The sequence below is a fragment of the Dreissena polymorpha genome, chromosome 12 (assembly GCF_020536995.1).
Source record: "Dreissena polymorpha isolate Duluth1 chromosome 12, UMN_Dpol_1.0, whole genome shotgun sequence".
NCBI classification, from domain to species: Eukaryota; Metazoa; Mollusca; class Bivalvia; order Myida; family Dreissenidae; genus Dreissena; species Dreissena polymorpha.
In genome coordinates, this window is record NC_068366.1 from 54,449,179 (window position 1) to 54,467,099 (window position 17,921).

At 36.8% G+C, this 17,921-nt stretch overlaps 1 protein-coding gene across 1 annotated transcript in view; it reads left to right on the forward strand.

Annotated features, from left to right (window-relative positions):
- Positions 1-17,921, forward strand: part of LOC127852784 (receptor-type tyrosine-protein phosphatase beta-like) — a 109,588-nt gene that overhangs the window by 80,696 nt on the left and 10,971 nt on the right. Inside the window, exons 20-26 of the mRNA XM_052386751.1 lie at positions 2,639-2,741; positions 3,312-3,391; positions 8,036-8,170; positions 9,486-9,617; positions 11,914-12,065; positions 12,784-12,934; positions 14,343-14,451. Coding sequence (XP_052242711.1) covers positions 2,639-2,741; positions 3,312-3,391; positions 8,036-8,170; positions 9,486-9,617; positions 11,914-12,065; positions 12,784-12,934; positions 14,343-14,451 — 862 coding nt within the window. The remainder of the gene's footprint in view (positions 1-2,638; positions 2,742-3,311; positions 3,392-8,035; positions 8,171-9,485; positions 9,618-11,913; positions 12,066-12,783; positions 12,935-14,342; positions 14,452-17,921) is intronic.

Here is a 17,921-nt window from a genome sequence, read left to right on the forward strand (position 1 = left end):
TGCTGGTAGTCTAGAAGAAGGATGATTTTCAAATCAAGAAAACAAAGGTCAAGGTTACATGGATGTCTTTGCTGCATTCATGATTAACCAACATCTCTTGTTTTTGTATGCACCCTTTCGAAGAAAAGGGGGTATATAGTTTTCGCAATGTCCGTTAGTCTATCTGTCAGTCTGTCACACTTTTTGTGTCCGCTCTTTAATTCAAATAGTTTTCATCCGATCTTTACGAAACTTGGTCAGAAGTTGTATCTAGACAATATCTAGTTCAAGTTCGAACATGGGTCATGCCAGGTCAAAAACTAGGTCACGGGGTTGAAAAAACAAATCCAAGGGAAGTAATAAGCTTTAAATGGACAGAATGATCTGACCTGCCAAATTATATATTTTTGTTAAATAAATCATGTGTTTCTGACAAACACATTGTGGTAAAAGGTCAAGGTCATCCTTCAAGGTCTAAGGTCAAAAATACAAATCCAAGGGAAGTAATAAGCTTTAAAGGGAGATAATTATTCAATATTGAACATAGCAACTTGATATTTGGCATACATGTGTATCTCATGGAGCTGCCCATTTTGAGTGGTGAATCTACAATCACGGTAGTGGCTTATTATTTGTTACTAAAAATAGAGATTTGTTAGAGACATTTATTTTCAACGGAAGTAATTTATATAATTATAAATCTCAGATTATATATTTCCTTACCAAGAATTTAAGTTCTTGTCACAGTTACTGTACAGATTTTTTATTTTGATTATTTATAACTCAAATGATTGATTTGTCAATTATTTTTTTTTAATGATATAATTATCATTTCTTTCCTGTACTAATTTGTGAATGGTAGGGTTCATTACATACCTGTGGACTTATGTCCATAGATACATGATGAACTCTGGCTATGATCTCTTTGATAAACCACAGGCCTTGGTTGTCAGTGATGTCTGAGATGATTTCTATTCCTGCCAAATGATAAATAGAAATTTTATTTCAAAGCGGCGCAGTAGGGGGCATTGTGTTTCTGACGAACACATCTCTTTTTTTAATACAGTGTTTGAATATTTAGAGTCGAAGAAATAAATGTTTGAAATAAGTCCTTAAATAGGAATCGGATGTGTTGTCATAAATATTGCAAAGGGTCTCTCGTTGATTGAATTGGAACCTTGGATTATGGTTTATTAATGTCCCCAACCGGTTTCACTGGAGGTGACTTATGGTTAGCACTCTGTGCGTTTATGAGTCTGTCTGTCTGTGAGTCTGTCTGTTTGTGAGTATGTCTGTCACACTTTTCTGGATCCTGCAATAACTTCTTTATTTTTTTCATGAAACTTGAAACATGGATAGATGGCAATATGGACATTATGCACGTCATTTCATTCTGTTCCCACGTCAAAAATTTTGGTTGCTATGGCAACAAATATATATATTTTTTTAATCTGACAATGGTGGAGCCGGTAGGGGACATATATTGCTTGGCAATAGTCTTGTTTATTGTTGAAGTTGTTAATGGCATGATGGCACATTGCCATTTGTTCAAACCATTATATTACTTGTTAATTGTCATGTTCGTTATGACTGAGCATGATTTAATTGTTAAGCAATAGGAAACTCTATGCTTGCTTCCTGTGACTGTGGAACATGATACATGATAATTGGTGTGAGTTCTTTTGCAGAAAAGTATCTATTTGAAAACATTGTATACTATTCTGAAACAGTATCAACAAGTTTAAATGGCTGCTTATATAATTATTTTGGTTGATTTTAAAGGAGTTTATAAGCATACAGTGTTTGAACATAGATTGTGATGATTAGCAGGTGTTTAACCCTGTGGAACCGTGTTATGTTTAACTCATCAGCAGTTCTTAACTGACTCTTCAAATATCAACAGTTTGACATTCAAAGGATCTGACTGGAGGTGTTATTTCATACCATATTTTTATTTCATACCATATTTTGAAGAATTTATTAATTTTGTTAGTAAGCCAGCTTTTGGCAAGATTACTTTTAAATTTCATGGACAAGTTTAATACATCATCATATGACATGACATGAAGTGTCCAATCTTTTTTATCTCATGCTTTTAAATTAGAAAGAAAATTAACATTAACATAAACGGCATGATGAAATCAAAAGGTTAACATTAAAACATCTTTTTATGTATCAACATCATGTAATCAGAATAATGTCATGCGATTGGTCATTCAAAGAAAAAGTAGCTTATAAAAATGCTCAATTTTTTTTATTAAACTTGCTTAAGATAAAAATATCTGTAATGGTTATATTACATAGAAAACAAGGGGTAGCTTATGTTATAAATCAGAATATAGACTTCAAAAAGTGTTTAAGTCAAATGCTCAAGTTCTAAAAATATTGATGATGTATACATATATAGAACTGAATGGCGTAATCTATTAACTCTTTCAGTGCTGGAACCGAATTTTAAAGGCCTTTGCAAACAGTTTGGATCCAGATGAGACGCCACAGAAAGTGGCATCTCATCAGGATCCAAACTGTTTGCTATTCTTGTAGTATTCTTTGAAAAAAATAGAAGAAAATGCTGATTTAAGAGATTCAGCAGACAACATTTTAGCAGACGACAAATTTCCCAGTATGCAAAGGATTAAATCATTTATGTGTATTTCAGGACATCAAGAAGAAAGGGGCCCACATTGAGGCCCACACAAGCTCAGAGGCCTCTAACCTGGAACCCAACAAGGGCAAGAACAGATGGGTGAACATCTTACCATGTAAGTTACACCCGAGACTGGTTTCTCAAAGATTTAATTGACACTGAAGCTAATTGCACATAACTTGGATTCAGTAAATTATGTTTCTTAATTGTAAACTATTTAATATATGTATTTATGGTAAATGAATTTGTTAGCTTGAATAGTAAAAACAATGTTTGATTATAATTAATTTATTGGGGTCTAAAGTTATAAGCTGTTCCTTAACCGGCTGTTAGAGTTTTGAGCTACTGGGTCCTGGTCAGGCAGTTACATTTGTGTATGTTTTTGGTATGATGCATTGTTTCTATAATTATTTTACAAGAAAATCTCCTGTTACTTTATTTCTAAAATTTTTCATTTATTTACTTTCTTTTACCCTAAATTAGTATTATTTTATACTGCAAAGAATATTTTAATTAAAAAAACTTAATGTTACTGTAGTTTCTTATAAGAATAACAACAATCTCACTTTAACTGGCATTTTCCCACTTTATTTAACAAATAAATGTTGTTGTTTTTTTGCCTTATATATATTTTTGTTTGTTGTGCTTTGTTGATTTTAAGTTTCATTTAATTTGCGACATTAAGTTGATCACAGCCGCGTGAAGATACAGCAGTTAGATGATGAAGATCCGACCACTGATTACATAAATGCTAACTATATTCCTGTAAGTTACCACACAGCTCTCTGCCCGTATGATTGCCTGTGAGTCTGGTTCTCAGAAAACAGGGTTTAATGAATGTGCGTAAAATGTGGTCCCAGATTAGCCTGTGCAGTCTGCACTGGCTATCGGGGATAACACTTTTCACCCAAATGGAATGTTTTGTTTAAAAAAGTCTCTTTTAAATAAAGATATATTACAGTGTGGTCCTTGCGCAGGCTTATCTGAGACAATACTATGCACATGCATTAAACCCTGTTTTCACAGAGCAAGGCTGCCTGTGTTTGCAGTGAATGTATGCATACCGTAGTCTACATGTAACCATGAGCTTGATTAGTTTGTCTTCCTTGGGAAGGAGTTGTGACCCTTGATTGAATTAGTTGCATTAGTTACTGCTTTAGTAATGCTTATTCAACAAAATACTCACAGTGGTCTTCCCTTGTCCATCCAAATCAGGTGGAAAATGAAATGTGTTTTTTTTAGCTTTAGTTGTTTTCTTGTTTGCCTCACAAAAAACACTAGATATGTGTATGAAAATACACATATGAATATTATCTTAAAAAATAAAATAAAAACAAAACAGAGAGAGTAAAATCAAATGTCTTTCTCTTCAACCCTACATCTGTATTTGTGTAACTAATATTTGGGAAAGACTTGTAATATCTTTCTGTGATCATGTTAAATTAATTTTGTTAAAGAAGCCATTTTGGCTAAGAGCTTAGAGCGTTGGTAGAGCAAAAGACTGTCAACTTATTCAAGGCTTTGTTATCAAGAGGGCTTTCCCCAGGTCAATATGGCATGAAACAATGTTACAGGCAACACCTCATCTAAATCAGGGATGGTCAACAGACCTCTCTAAATTGCTGCTACATGACTTAATCAGCAACCCATCATGTCATAAATTGGTTAAATGGAAAGCTATACGATTCAATTATCAGGTTGCAACTGAACACATTTAAGCTGGGTCTCAAAATATTACATTCTTTAATGCATTTGAATTAGCTGCAGCTTCATAGTGTTTTTATCTTTTTATTCCCCCCTTCGAAGAAGAGGGGATATATTGTTGCTAGGTGTTGGTCGGTCGGTCTGTCGGTTAGTCTGTTGGTAGGTCTGTTGGTTAACCAGTTCGTTTCCGATCAATAACTTGTCAACGAATTGACCGATTGGCTTGATACTTCACTTGTGCTTTGCACTTGGACAGTAGATGACCCTGATTGAGATTGGGGTCACTAGGTCAAAGGTCAAGCTCACAATCACAATAAGTGTGAAAATCGTTTCTGATCAATAACTCATCAACGAATTGACCGACTGGCTTGATACTTAACATTTGCATCGACTTTGGACAGTAAATGATCACTATTGAAATTGGGGTCACTTGGACAAAGGTCAAGGTCACTGTCGCAATCAGTGGGGAAATAGTTTCCGATCAATGACTCATCAACGAATTCACCGATTGACTTGATACTTCACATGTGGATTGACCTTTGACAGTATATGACCCCAATTGAAAATGGGGTCTTGAGGTCAAAGGTCAAGGTCACTGTCACAATATGTGTGAAAATAGTTTCCAATCAATAACTCGTCAACAAATTGACCGATTGGCTTGATACTTCCCATGTGCATTGAACTTGGACAGTTGATGACCCCAATAGAAATTCGGGTCACTTTGTCAAAGGTCATGGTCACTGCCAAAATCTCTAATTAAGGTTTGAAGATCTGTATTATTGTGTTTTGTTTTAGATTTAAAACATCAGTAAGACAAAATGATTTATTGACTAATGAATAATGTAAATCGATGTGCTTTGTATATTTCTGTTATGCATCAGAGAAAAACAATGCATACAAAGACACATGAATGTATAGAGGTATTGGACTTTGGACAGTTATAATTTCTAAATTGCTACATTTTCTTGTACTATCAAGAGCGGTCACTTTCAGATGGTGGCACCCCTCCCACCCCTAGAAAAGGGCACCCCTGGCCAGCCCACACGCTTGGGTCATGGGGGAAACTCTGGTCTTGAAATAATTATTACTACAGATACATATACAAGAGATCATCATTATCTTCTGGTCACATTTTTACCACACTCCATGCAAACATGCATGGTTTATTCTTTCTGATATGTTATGCATTTGCTTTGTATATCTTCCTACGTTTCTGATATGTTATGCATTTGCTTTGTATGTCTTCCTACGTTCAAAGTCCCAAAAGATATGCACCTTTTCAGAATTTCTGTAATGTCATTATAATACAATAATAAACTTTATCAGCAAAAAATAAAATCTCTGAAACTACAGGGTCCAGATGTGGTGTGTAACATGCTGTTGATGTCCTCTACAAACTTTTATCACAACTGGCCTGGGTCAAATAGTTGATATCAACTCATATAGTCCTGAGGCTTGGCATTAGAAAAAGTGAAAACAAACATTTTATAAGTATTATTTGATGGTAAATTTGAAACTAATATTTTGATTAAATAGAATGAATTTTAATAAATTGAATGATATTTGATATAAATGCAGTTATTATAAATATACATATATTATTTATATTAATAATACATACATTTTGTATTTAAACTTCCAAAACTATGTATTCATGATAATCAATCTTCATATTTTGTGAATGTTATGCTTCATTTATAATCTGCATTTCTTTCCTTGTTTGATTGAGATTATCTGCTTGAACTAATCTCATCACTCTGATAGTCACCCTAATTATCGCTCATTGGGTCATTGTCGACCTGAAACGGCACACAAGTCACCCGGGGGTAACTAGAAGCCAATTCATGTCACCCTGGGGTGACTTCAAGCAGATTCTAGTCAGCCGGTCAGCTTCAAGTCACCCGGGGTGACATGAATCGGCTTTAAGTCACCCTAGGGTGACAAGAATCGGCTTCTAGTCACCCCCGGTTGACTTGTGGGCCATTTCAGATCGACAATGACCCAATGAGCCTAATTATCCAGCATTGTCATCATCATCATCATCATCATCATCATCATCAGTTATGGTACATCATCATCACCACCACCACTAGCAGCAGCAGCACCACCACCACCACAACCACCACCACCATCATCATCATCATCATTTTCACAATAATAATTATAACAACAGCAGTATCAAAAGTGTAATTTACAATTATTATAAACAGAATGAGTAGTGACAGCAGCATTATTGACATCACATCGACTATCTTATTCAACAATAAATTATTAACAGCTTAAGAAGCAGCAGCAGCAACAGCAGCAGCAACAGCAGCAGCAACAGCAGCAGCAACACCAACAGAAGAAGCGAACATTATTGATATGATATTTACAGGATTTTAAGTTTTCTTTTTGACACTTTCATTTAGTCATGTTCATATAATGGTTCACAATAATTTTGATCACATAATTTTCCTTCCATGTACTTTTTATGCCCCCCTTCGAAGAAGAGCGGGTATATTGTTTTGCTCATGTCGGTCCGTCCGACGGTCCGTCCGTCGGTCGGTCCCTCCACCAGATGGTTTTCGGATGATAACTCAAGAATGCTTAGGCCTAGGATCATGAAACTTGATAGGTACATTGATCATGACTGGCAGATGACCCCTATTGATTTTCAGGTCACTATGTCAAAGGTCAAGGTCACAGTGACTCGAAACAGTAAAATGGTTTTCTGATGATAACTCAAGAATAATAAGGCCTAGGATCATGAAACTTCATAGGTACATTCATCATGACTGGCAGATGACCCCTATTGATTTTCAGGTCACTAGGTCAAAGGTCAAGGTCACAGTGACAAAAAACGTATTCACACAATGGCTGCCACTACAACTGACAGTCCATATGGGGGGCATGCATGTTTTACAAACAGCCCTTGTTGTAAATGAAATTGAGCATAATTATATGTTGCTTCATTAGTAAAAGAAGCACTCAATTTTAATGCTTAGTGTCATTGTCTATGAATTATATTGCAATAACTTTACTTATTTCTTTGGTATATATATTTCATATGTCATTTATTTAATAAACAAACTGGTTTTATATATGTATTTTTATGTCCCCCACCACTTAAGTGGGCGACATATTGTTTTTGCCCTGTCTGCTGGTTTGTGCGTTTGTTTGTTTGTTTGTTTGCCCCAACTTTAACATTTGCAATTACTTTTGCAATATTCAAGATAGCAACTTGATATTTGGCATGTATGTTTATCTCATGGAGCTGCACATTTTGAGTTGTGAAAGGTCAAGGTCATCCTTCAAGGCAAAGGTCAAAGATATGGGTCAAATTTGCTCATTTAATGAATACTTTTGCAATATTGAAGATAACAACTTGATATTTGACATGCATGTGTATCTCATGGCGCTGCACATTTTGAGTGGTGAAAGGTCAAGGTCATCCTTCAAGGTCAAAGGTCAAATATATAGCTTCAAAGCGGCGCAAAAGGGGACATAGTGTTTCTGACAAACACATATCTTGCTTAATTTAGTCATGACTTGATAACTTTGAAAAGACAGGAGCCAGGATTTTATCACTTGAGACATACAAAACCATATACACAATTAAATAAGTCAAACAAAATATAAGGCTTAACTTAATATGGTTCTAACACAACCAAAGGTAAACATAAAGAACTGATTAACAACAATAATTTTCTTAACTTTTTTAAGGGCTTTCACCACAAGCGTGAGTACATAGCAACCCAGGGCCCGTTGCCAGGGACGATAGACGACTTCTGGAGGATGATCTGGGAGCACCAGGTCAAGATCATCGTCATGCTGACTCTGTGCAAGGAGGGGCAGAGGGTATGTAGAGAGGGGAATAGGGTATGTAGAGAGAGGAATGGGGTATGTAGAGAGGGGAATAGGGCATGTAGAGAGAGGAATGGGGTATGTAGAGAGGGGAAAGGGTATGTAGAGAGGGGAATTGGGTATGTAGAGAGGGGAATAGGGTATGTAGAGAGGAGAATTAGGTATGTAGAGAGGGGAATAGGGTATGTAGAGAGGGGAATAGGGTAATGTAGAGAGGGGAATAGGGTATGTAGAGAGGGTAATAGGGTATGTAAAGAGGGGAATAGGGTCTGCCGAGAGGGGAATAGGGTCTCTCGCGCGGGGCCTCGGGTATGTCGCGAGGGCCCTCGGGTCTGTCGCGCGGGGCCTCGGGTCTCTCGCGAGGGGCCTCGGGTCTGTCGCGCGGGCCTCGGGTCCTGTCGCGTGGGGCCTCGGGTCTGTCGCGCGGGGCCTCGGGTCTGTCGCGCGGGGCCTCGGGTCTGTCGCGCGGGGCCTCGGGTCTGTCGCGCGGGCCCTCGGGTCTCTCGCGCGGGGCCTCGGGTCTGTCGCGCGGGGCCTCGGGTCTGTCGCGCGCGGCCTCGGGTCTGTCGCGTCTGGCCTTGGGTATGTAGCGCGAAGAATCGGGTCTGTCGCGCGGGGAATCGGGTCTGTCGCGCGGGCCCTGGGGTCTGCCGCGCGAGGCCTCGGGTCTGCCGAGCGGGTAATGGGGTCTGTCCCGCGGGGCCTCGCGTCTGTCGAGCGGGGCCTCGGGTCTGTCGCGCGCTCGGGTCCGTCGAATTGTAAATCGGGTCTGTCGAGCGGGGCCTCCGTCTGCCGCGCGGGGCCTCGGGTCTGAAAAGAAGGGAATGGGGTACATTGAGCGGTGAACAGGTTACATAGAGAGGTAATCCGGGTATGAAGAGAGGGGAATAGGGTATGTAGAGAGGGGAACGGGGTATGTAGAGAGAGGAATGGGGTATGTAGAAAGGCGAAGATTATATTAAGATGGGCAAATGTGTAGGAGTATTACATTATAAAGGGATTGTAAAGAGGTATGTAGAGTGGCATGTGTTACATAGATATTGCAATGTGTATGTAGAGTGGGTAATGTACATCAATAGGAAAATGGGTATGTAGAAGGTAATAAGAAGGCTTATATATTATGTCAAAAGGAGTCAATAGTATTTAAAGTGTTGGGGTAATGTAGCTAGGGAAAAGTGTTTTGGGGGGGTGTACTGATCATATAAGATATTGGTATTTCTTGCTGTCTGACACATTGGTTCTCGTAAATATTTTTTTCTTTAGCAATAAAAACACAGAATTTCATCAAAAACTCTTTGTTGGTTTTCAGGTGAAATGTGAAAAGTATTGGCCAGATGAGGTTAATGAACCAAAGCAGTACGGAGAAGTCGTTGTCAATCCAACATCCATGTCAAATATGGACAAGTTTGATATCAACATCTTCACTTTGTCTCATGGAGAGGTTTGCAGGAGATTGTATTATCCCTTTACAGCTTAAATACACATTTTGACGTGTTTGTAGTCAATTTTAAAATTAAATTAAATTAAAGACATTTATATCTGCATGCTAGTTTACAGGCTTCATTTCCAATCTTAGGATACTGCAAACAGCATAAAATCTGAACAGACTGTGAGTTACAATTTTTATGCTCCCCGAATTTTTTTAGGGTAGCATATAGTTGCCAGTTTGAAGTTCCTTACTTCCTTCCTTTCTTCCGTCACACCTTTGTTACAGTTTCTCATAGCGCCTTCAATATTTTACCGATCTCTTACATATTTGGCATGTAGGTATCTTGCATGGACCTCTACCTTTTGATGAGGTTTGAGGTCACTGGGGTCAAGGTCAAGGTCACCGAGGCTAATACAGTAGATTTCGCTTAATTGAATAGCCCATTTGTCACGTCCGAATATTCAATTATCAGGAGTATTCAATTATACGAAATCAGTTTATTTACAAAGTTATCACTCTTCATCCGAATTACAGATGATGTTTGTAAATACACTTCTACGTCACAGCACGCTCATTTCCATTTAATAAATAAATAATGTCTTTTCTTATGGTAAGTATGTATTATTATCGTGTTTTTAACCTATTTCAAAGCTATATTGTTAAATATATTGCGCAAATAAACTTTAATTGTTCAATAAACACATAGGCGCAGACAGCCGTTTGTTATTCATTATACGGTGCATTGACAATAATCCACTCATAATATTCACTCACTGGTTACATTACATACATCATTGTGTACATTGGCACTGACGAGTATACTGACGAGAAACATGTACAAACGTATTTTTCAGCAAGGCTGAGATCGTTGCATTTTCGCTTGTTCGACATCATGTTTAGATATGAATTACTGTTACACAGTCGTGCAGGTTTATATACACGAACTGAGAATATAGTGTCACATTCCATCACCTTTTGCAAACTGTCGAGCAAGACACGTCAACAGTTTGTTTTCGGCAACACACTCTTTAATTGTTTCTAAGTGACAACAAACTGTTGAAATGTGTTACTCGACAGTTTGCATTCATTGTTCGCACCTGACTGCACACCGGAGACTCCAGTGTTTGCATTGTACACGCTCGCATTCTACACCTGTTCGTCACGTGACGCTTGACAGACGCTACATACATGCATGGTGTGAAATGAAAACAAAGACTGTCAATTGAGCGCGTCTGTCAAAATCGTCAATACGATTTGTTTCCTTGGAGATTTATGACATTCTTTGCTGGATTATAGTGTACACTAGAAAATATTTGAACACTCTAGAAGTCACATTTTTGGTCCACATCTTCATGAAATTTGGTCAGAACATTTGTTTCTTAGATACGACGGTTGAGTTTGAAAGTGGTTCAGATCAGTAAAAAAAACATGGCTGCCAGGGCAATTCAATTAACCGAATTACACCATATTTTCTATCAGAATATGTGGAATATTTACAACGGGAAGAGATGCAAATGGTTTGGTGTTTTCAATTTCTATTCAATTAACCGAATTATTCGATTATCTGATATTCAATTAAGTGAAATCTACTGTAATAGATTTTTTTCCGTCACACTTTTGTAACAGTTTCTCATAGCGCCTTCAATATTTTACCGATCTCTTACATATTTGGCATGTAGGAACCTTGCAGAATCTTTCATGATGGGCATACCTAAATATGTCATATTGTTCCACTCCAGTGAATTTTTAAGGAGTTATGGCCCCCATGAATATTAATTAGCTTCCACACAATTAACACATAGATTGACAAAGTGCATCATCGGGGAGCATCCATCAGTCTCACTGATATTCTTGTTCAATATAGAGAGAAATATTTTACAGCATAAGTTAGCACAATTTATTTCTGATAGGTAAAAACCATTGATTAAAGTCTGTTTTGTTTTTTTAAACATTTAAAAATAACAGTGATAATATTGATTGTTCAGCCTGTTTCTCAGTTACTGCTTATTGGTATTTGATTATTACAGAAAGCATCAATTGTCCATTATTTACGTTTTATCAAATGATCCTCTTTAGGGAAAAATTGGGCTAAATTCATGTGTGTGAAGTTTTGTCCCAGAATAGCCTGTTTAATCTGTAAAGTTAAATTAGTGATGACACTTTCTACCTTACACTGGATAATCACTAAGGAGAGACTCCCTTTGAACGAAAAATATGCCATAAGAGCAGAAAGTGTCAGCCATGACTGCACAGGCTAACCTGGGAAAACACTTTACTCACATGCTAATTTTTATATAACTAACAACAGGAGTCCATGAAGCAGCGTGTGACCCAGTTCCACTACTTGACCTTCCCCGACTTCAGTGCAGACGTCGAGTTTGAACACTTCATAGAATTTGTGCGCACCGTACGAAGTCACGTCCCACACAATATGAAGGAACCGATGGTCATCCACTGCAGGTAGCCTTGAGATGTGTAGCTTAAGGATTAACAGAAAATCGTAAATCCGCGAACCCTCGTGTATAATACGCACCCCCGAGTTTGGTCAAAATTTATAGGTAACAATTGAAAATCCGAGTAAAATACGCACTTCAAAAATCAGTGTCCGAAATAGGCCATATCCGAAAAAATGTGTCAATTTATTTTTGGGTTGTGAAAATAGCAAATCACCTGAGCGCAACTTTTGATTGTGACTTATTTAGGTCAGTCTATGTCTGGCATTGACATCGTGTGTTGTCTGTAGTGAGACGACCATATTGTGTTGTGTATTGTCAACTTGAAGCTTGTTACCAATAATGATAATGACTGAGGAAAAAGTTTATATGTAATTGACCATTAAAATAGAAAAGTTTTTAAGCCTTTGTAGGGCGTGTAATCATTAATTTGGAAAATGCGTATATTAATCATAGAGCATTAAGTAAAAATATTTTCTAAAGCCTAAAAGGCTCAATAGCACCTTATTCGATTTTTTCCCCAAAGGACTTGTGTTCATATTCTGGCAAGGACAATTTCTTATTCATTTTTTGTTTCTTTCCTATATTATTTTTTTATTTTTAGAATTTATTTCAAATATTATTTTATACATAAATACCGTACATTTAATGACATTTTGAAAGAAAATATAGGAAACCTTTGAATGAGGCCCTTCAATAGTGAGTTCTCTGTTGTTTTCCTCCAGTGCTGGTGTGGGACGGACTGGCACGTACATCGCAGTGGACTATCTACAGGAGTACCTAAACAGTCCAAAGTTCAACCTCAACGACCGAGTAAATATCTTCGACTTCGTCATGAAGATGAGAGAAAACCGTGTCAACATGGTTCAGACTGAGGTTCGTGTATTTGCGCGAATTGTGAATGACGGAGTTATTGTGTAACCCAAATGAATGTAACCCAGACCTTTCATCAGGCATATTTTGGACAAATTTGCATTATTGTTAAACTTTTGATTGCATTTCTGCCCTATTATAAAGTTACAGCCCTTTGATTTTTGTAAAATTTTGATGGCATTATAGCTCTTTATCATGTTGCATTTTAACGGAGTTATTGATCTTTTGATGATGGTTGCTTTTGATTGAGTTAAAGCATTTTGGAATTTTAAAACATGAAGGGAGTTAAAGGTTATGTTAGTGTTTTATAGAATTACAATCAATACGGTTACATGTAGAATTTAAAGTGAATTATGGCCAGTGGTTTAATGAAACATTATTAGACAGTTATGACCTGTTGGAGCTTGAAGTTCCGGCCTTTTTGATTTTGGTAAATGGAAAATGGATCATGATTAACATCTATTTTTGGCCTCAGTACAAAATGATCCACGTCTATTTTTAGTATCAGTACATCATGATCAACGTCTATTTTTAGTATCAGTACATCATGATCCACATCTATTTTTAGTCTCATTTCATCATGATCCACATCTATTTTGAGTCTTAGTTCATCATGATTCATGTCTATGTTTAGTCCCAGTACATCATAATCCACATCTATTTTTAGTCTCAGTACATCATGATTCTTGTCCCAGTACATCATGATCCACATCTATTTTTAGTCTCAGTACATCATGATTCATGTCCCAGTACATCATGATCCACATCTATTTTAAGACCCAGTACATCATGATTCATGTCTATGTTTAGTCCCAGTACATCATGATCCACATCTATTTTTAGTCTCAGTACATCATGATTCACGTCTATGTTTAGTCCCAGTACATCATGATCCACATCTATTTGTAGTCCCAGTACATCATGATCCACGTCTATGTTTAGTCCCAGTATCCACGTCTATTTTTAATCTCAGTACATCATGATTCACTTCTATGCTTAGTCCCAGTACATCATGATCCACATCTATTTTTAGTCTCAGTACATCATGATCCACATCTATTTTTAGTCCCAGTACATCATGATCCACATCTATTTTTAGTATCAGTACATCATGATCCACATCTATTTTTAGTCCCAGTACATCATGATCCACATCTATTTTTAGTATCAGTACATCATGATCCACATCTATTTTAAGTCTCAGTTCATCATAATCCACATCTATTTTTAGTCTCAGTACATCATGATCCATGTCTATTTTTAGTCCCAGTACATCATGATTCACTATTTTTAGTCTTAATCCACGTCTATTTTTAGTCCCAATACATCATGATCCATGTCTATTTTTAGCCCAGTACATCATGATTTACTATTTTAGTCTCATTACATCATGATCCACATCTATTTTTAGTCCCAGTACATCATGATCCATGACTGTTTTGAGTCGATGCTTGAGGACAAGAAGAAATCCCTAGAAGCCAGAGTTTCTGTCAATGATGTCTATGTCAACGAGGCATTTGGTAAGCATTACAATTTCTCAAGAAGCAGGCAACTTCTAATTTAGGAAATCATTTTCAATTTATTGTCTCATTAGCCAACACACATGTGAATTTGAAGCACTTTTTAGCTCATCTATTTTTTGAAAAAAAAAATGAGCTATTGTCATCACCTTGGTGTCGGCGTCCGGTTAAGTTTTGCGTTTAGGTCCACTTTTCTCATAAAGTATCAATGCTATTGAATTCAAACTTGGTACACTTACTTACTATTATGAGGAGACTGGGCAGGCAAAGTAAGATAACTCTGGCTTGCATTTTGACAGAATTATTTGCCCTTTTTATACTTAGAAAATTGAAAATTTTGGTTAAGTTTTGTGTTTAGGTCCATTTTATTCCTTAAGTAACAAAGCTATTGCTTTCATACTTGCAACACTTACTTACTATCATAAATGGACTGTGCAGGCAAAGTTATGTAACTCTGACTGGCATTTTGACAGAATTATGTGACCTTTTTATACTTAGAAAATTGAAAATTTGGTTAAGTTTTGTGTTAAGGTCAACTTTTTTCCTAAAGTATCAAAGTCATTGCTTTCATACTTGCAACACTTAATAACTATCGTAAGGGGACTGTGCAGGCAAAGTTATGTAACTCTGACTGGCATTTTGACGGAATTATGGGTCCTTTATACTTAAAAATTTGGTCAAGTTTTGTGTTTTGGTCCACTTTACCCCTAAAGTATCATAGATATTGCTTTCATACTTGGAACACTCGCAAACTATCATAAGGGGACAGTAAAGGACAAGTTGCATAACTCTGGTTGTCATTTTTATGGAATTATGGCCCTTTTTTGACTTTGTAACTTTGAATATATGGTTACATTTTGTGTTTAGATCCACTTTATTTCTAAAGTATCAAGGCTATTGCTTTCAAACTTCAAATACTTTCATGCTATCATGAGGGTACTGTACCTGGCAAGTTGAATTTTACCTCGACCTTCCTTTGAATGACCTTGACTTTCAAGGTCAAATTATTAAATTTTGCTAAAATTGCCATAACTTCTTTATTTATGATTAGATTTGATTGATACGTTGACAAAACAACTCTTACCTGACATACCACAATAGACTCCACCCAAACCATCCCCCAGGCCCCCCCCCCCCCGAATCCCCCCGAATTCTCTCCCTCATTTTTTTTAAAGATCATCTAATAAATGACCACCACACCCTCACACTATACCCCCCCCCCCCCCTCCACCCCTACCCCCAAAAAATATTTTTTATGCTCCCAGTAGGGTTGCATATAGCAGTTGAACTTTCCGTCAGTATGTCCGTCCGAAAATAAATTAACATTGGCCATAGCTTTTTCACTATTGAAGATAGCAACTTGATATTTGGCATGCATGTGTATCTCATAGAGCTGCACATTTTGAGTGGTGAAAGGTCAAGGTCATCCTTCAAGGTCAAATGTCAAATTTATGGCGTCTGTCCGTCCCAAAACTTTAACATTGGCCATAACTTTTTCAATATTGAAGATAGCAACTTGATATTTGGCATGCATGTGTATCTAATTGAGCTGAACATTTTGAGTGGTGAAAGGTGAAGGTCAAGGTCACCCTTCAAGGTCAAATGTCAAATATTTGGTGTCTGTCCGTCCTCAAACTAATAAATTAACATTGGCCATTACTTTTTTAATGTTGAAGATAGCAACTTGATATTTGGAATGCATGTGTATCTCATGAATCTGCACATTTTGAGTGGTGGAAGTTCAAGGTAAAGGTCATCCTTCAAGGTAAAAAAAAATAAAAAAATTCAAAATGGCATTCTCATTAAGCTGCACATTTTGAGTGGTGGAAGTTCAAGGTCAAGGTCATCCTTCAAGGTCAAGGTCATCCTTCAAGGTCAAAGGTAAAAAATATATCAAAGCAGCGTTATCATGAAGCTGCACATTTTGAGTGGTGGAAGTTCACGGTCAAGGTCATCCTTCAAGGTCAAGGTCATCCTTCAAGGTCAAAGTTATTATTTTTTTATTTCAAAGCGGCGTTCTCATAAAGCTGCACATTTTGAGTGGTGGAAGTTCAAGGTCAAGATCATCCTTCAAGGTCAAAGGTAAAAAAAAATAAAAAAAATTCCAAAGCGGCGCAATAGGGGGCATTGTGTTTCTGACGAACACATTTCTTTTTTTTTTTTCAAACATGGTTAAAAAACAAATATTAATTTTGATTATTTTATTTTAAAATACCGTCCAACCATCCCACCCAAGAATCCCCCCCCCCCCCCAAAAAAAATATAAAAAAATAAATTTTTGTTTGCATTTTTTTGCATTTTTGGAAGATAATGTAATAAAATACCACACCCCCAGACTATACACCCCTCTCCACTCCACCCCTCCCTCCTTTGTGATTGAAATTGAGATAGGTCCCTACACCTTTTAAAAGAAAAATAGATGAGTGGTCTGCACCCGCAAGGCGGTGCTCTTTTTTAATTATGTAATGATTTATGAAGTGAAACTATGCTGACTTTTCATTAGGAAAAATAAAGCATCAGAACCACAAGTTTTTTGTTCATTGGTCTATTAACAAACCTACAAGTAATGTGAAAATAAGTGAAATTTGTACATGACCTGACTGATCGATTTTTTTATGTCCCTTTTGATTATCCGGGGAATATTATAGCCATAACTGAAGCAGGTTGCAGGTGTTTGGTTGCTTCCAAGAGAACTATATCTGCTCAATAAAGTAAGCAGTTTTATTGAATCATCATGAAAATTCGTGATAATGTTTGTTGGCATAACAGATTGACTAAGTTTTAAAGCCATCCTGATAGCTTGAAGCACTTCAGAATAATGACCTTTGACATAATAAAAATATGTCAAATTAATAATTCTGCACTCAAACTGCTCCTAAAAAGTTTAAATCTGACCATCGTTAAACTTGGTTTAATATTTTTAGGGATTGTGTATTGGCCAAGTTCCTTAAAACCAGCTAGATTGCTTGAAAACGTAAGAATTATGGTCCTTGAAATATCAAAAAATGGAAAAATTAATCTTGTCTACTCTCTCATCTAAACAGTTTAAATGGGATTATCATGAAATTGGTGAAAATGCTTGTGGGCATAAAATTGTGGCCAGGTTTTATAATCAGCCGGATTGCATGATAAACTTGAAATTAAAAAATTAGCAAATTAAATTTGTCCCCAATTTAACTCAGCTGGTTTCAATCGTATCATCATAAAACCTGTGTCACAATGTTTTTGGGCTTAAAGTATAATAACCAGCCATGTGGCCTGCCGCACTTCTAAATACTGTCCTTGAATTATCCCATAAATTAAGCAAATTTTAGATTACTATTTAAGATTACAAATAAAATGTGCTAAATTCAAGTTGACTGCTGTCTAACTCAAATGGTTTTAGTCTTAAAATTGTATATCTTGATCAATTGAATCGAGACATTTAGTGGGCATATTTTGTGACAAGTTGGCACTCTATAGTGGTGGGG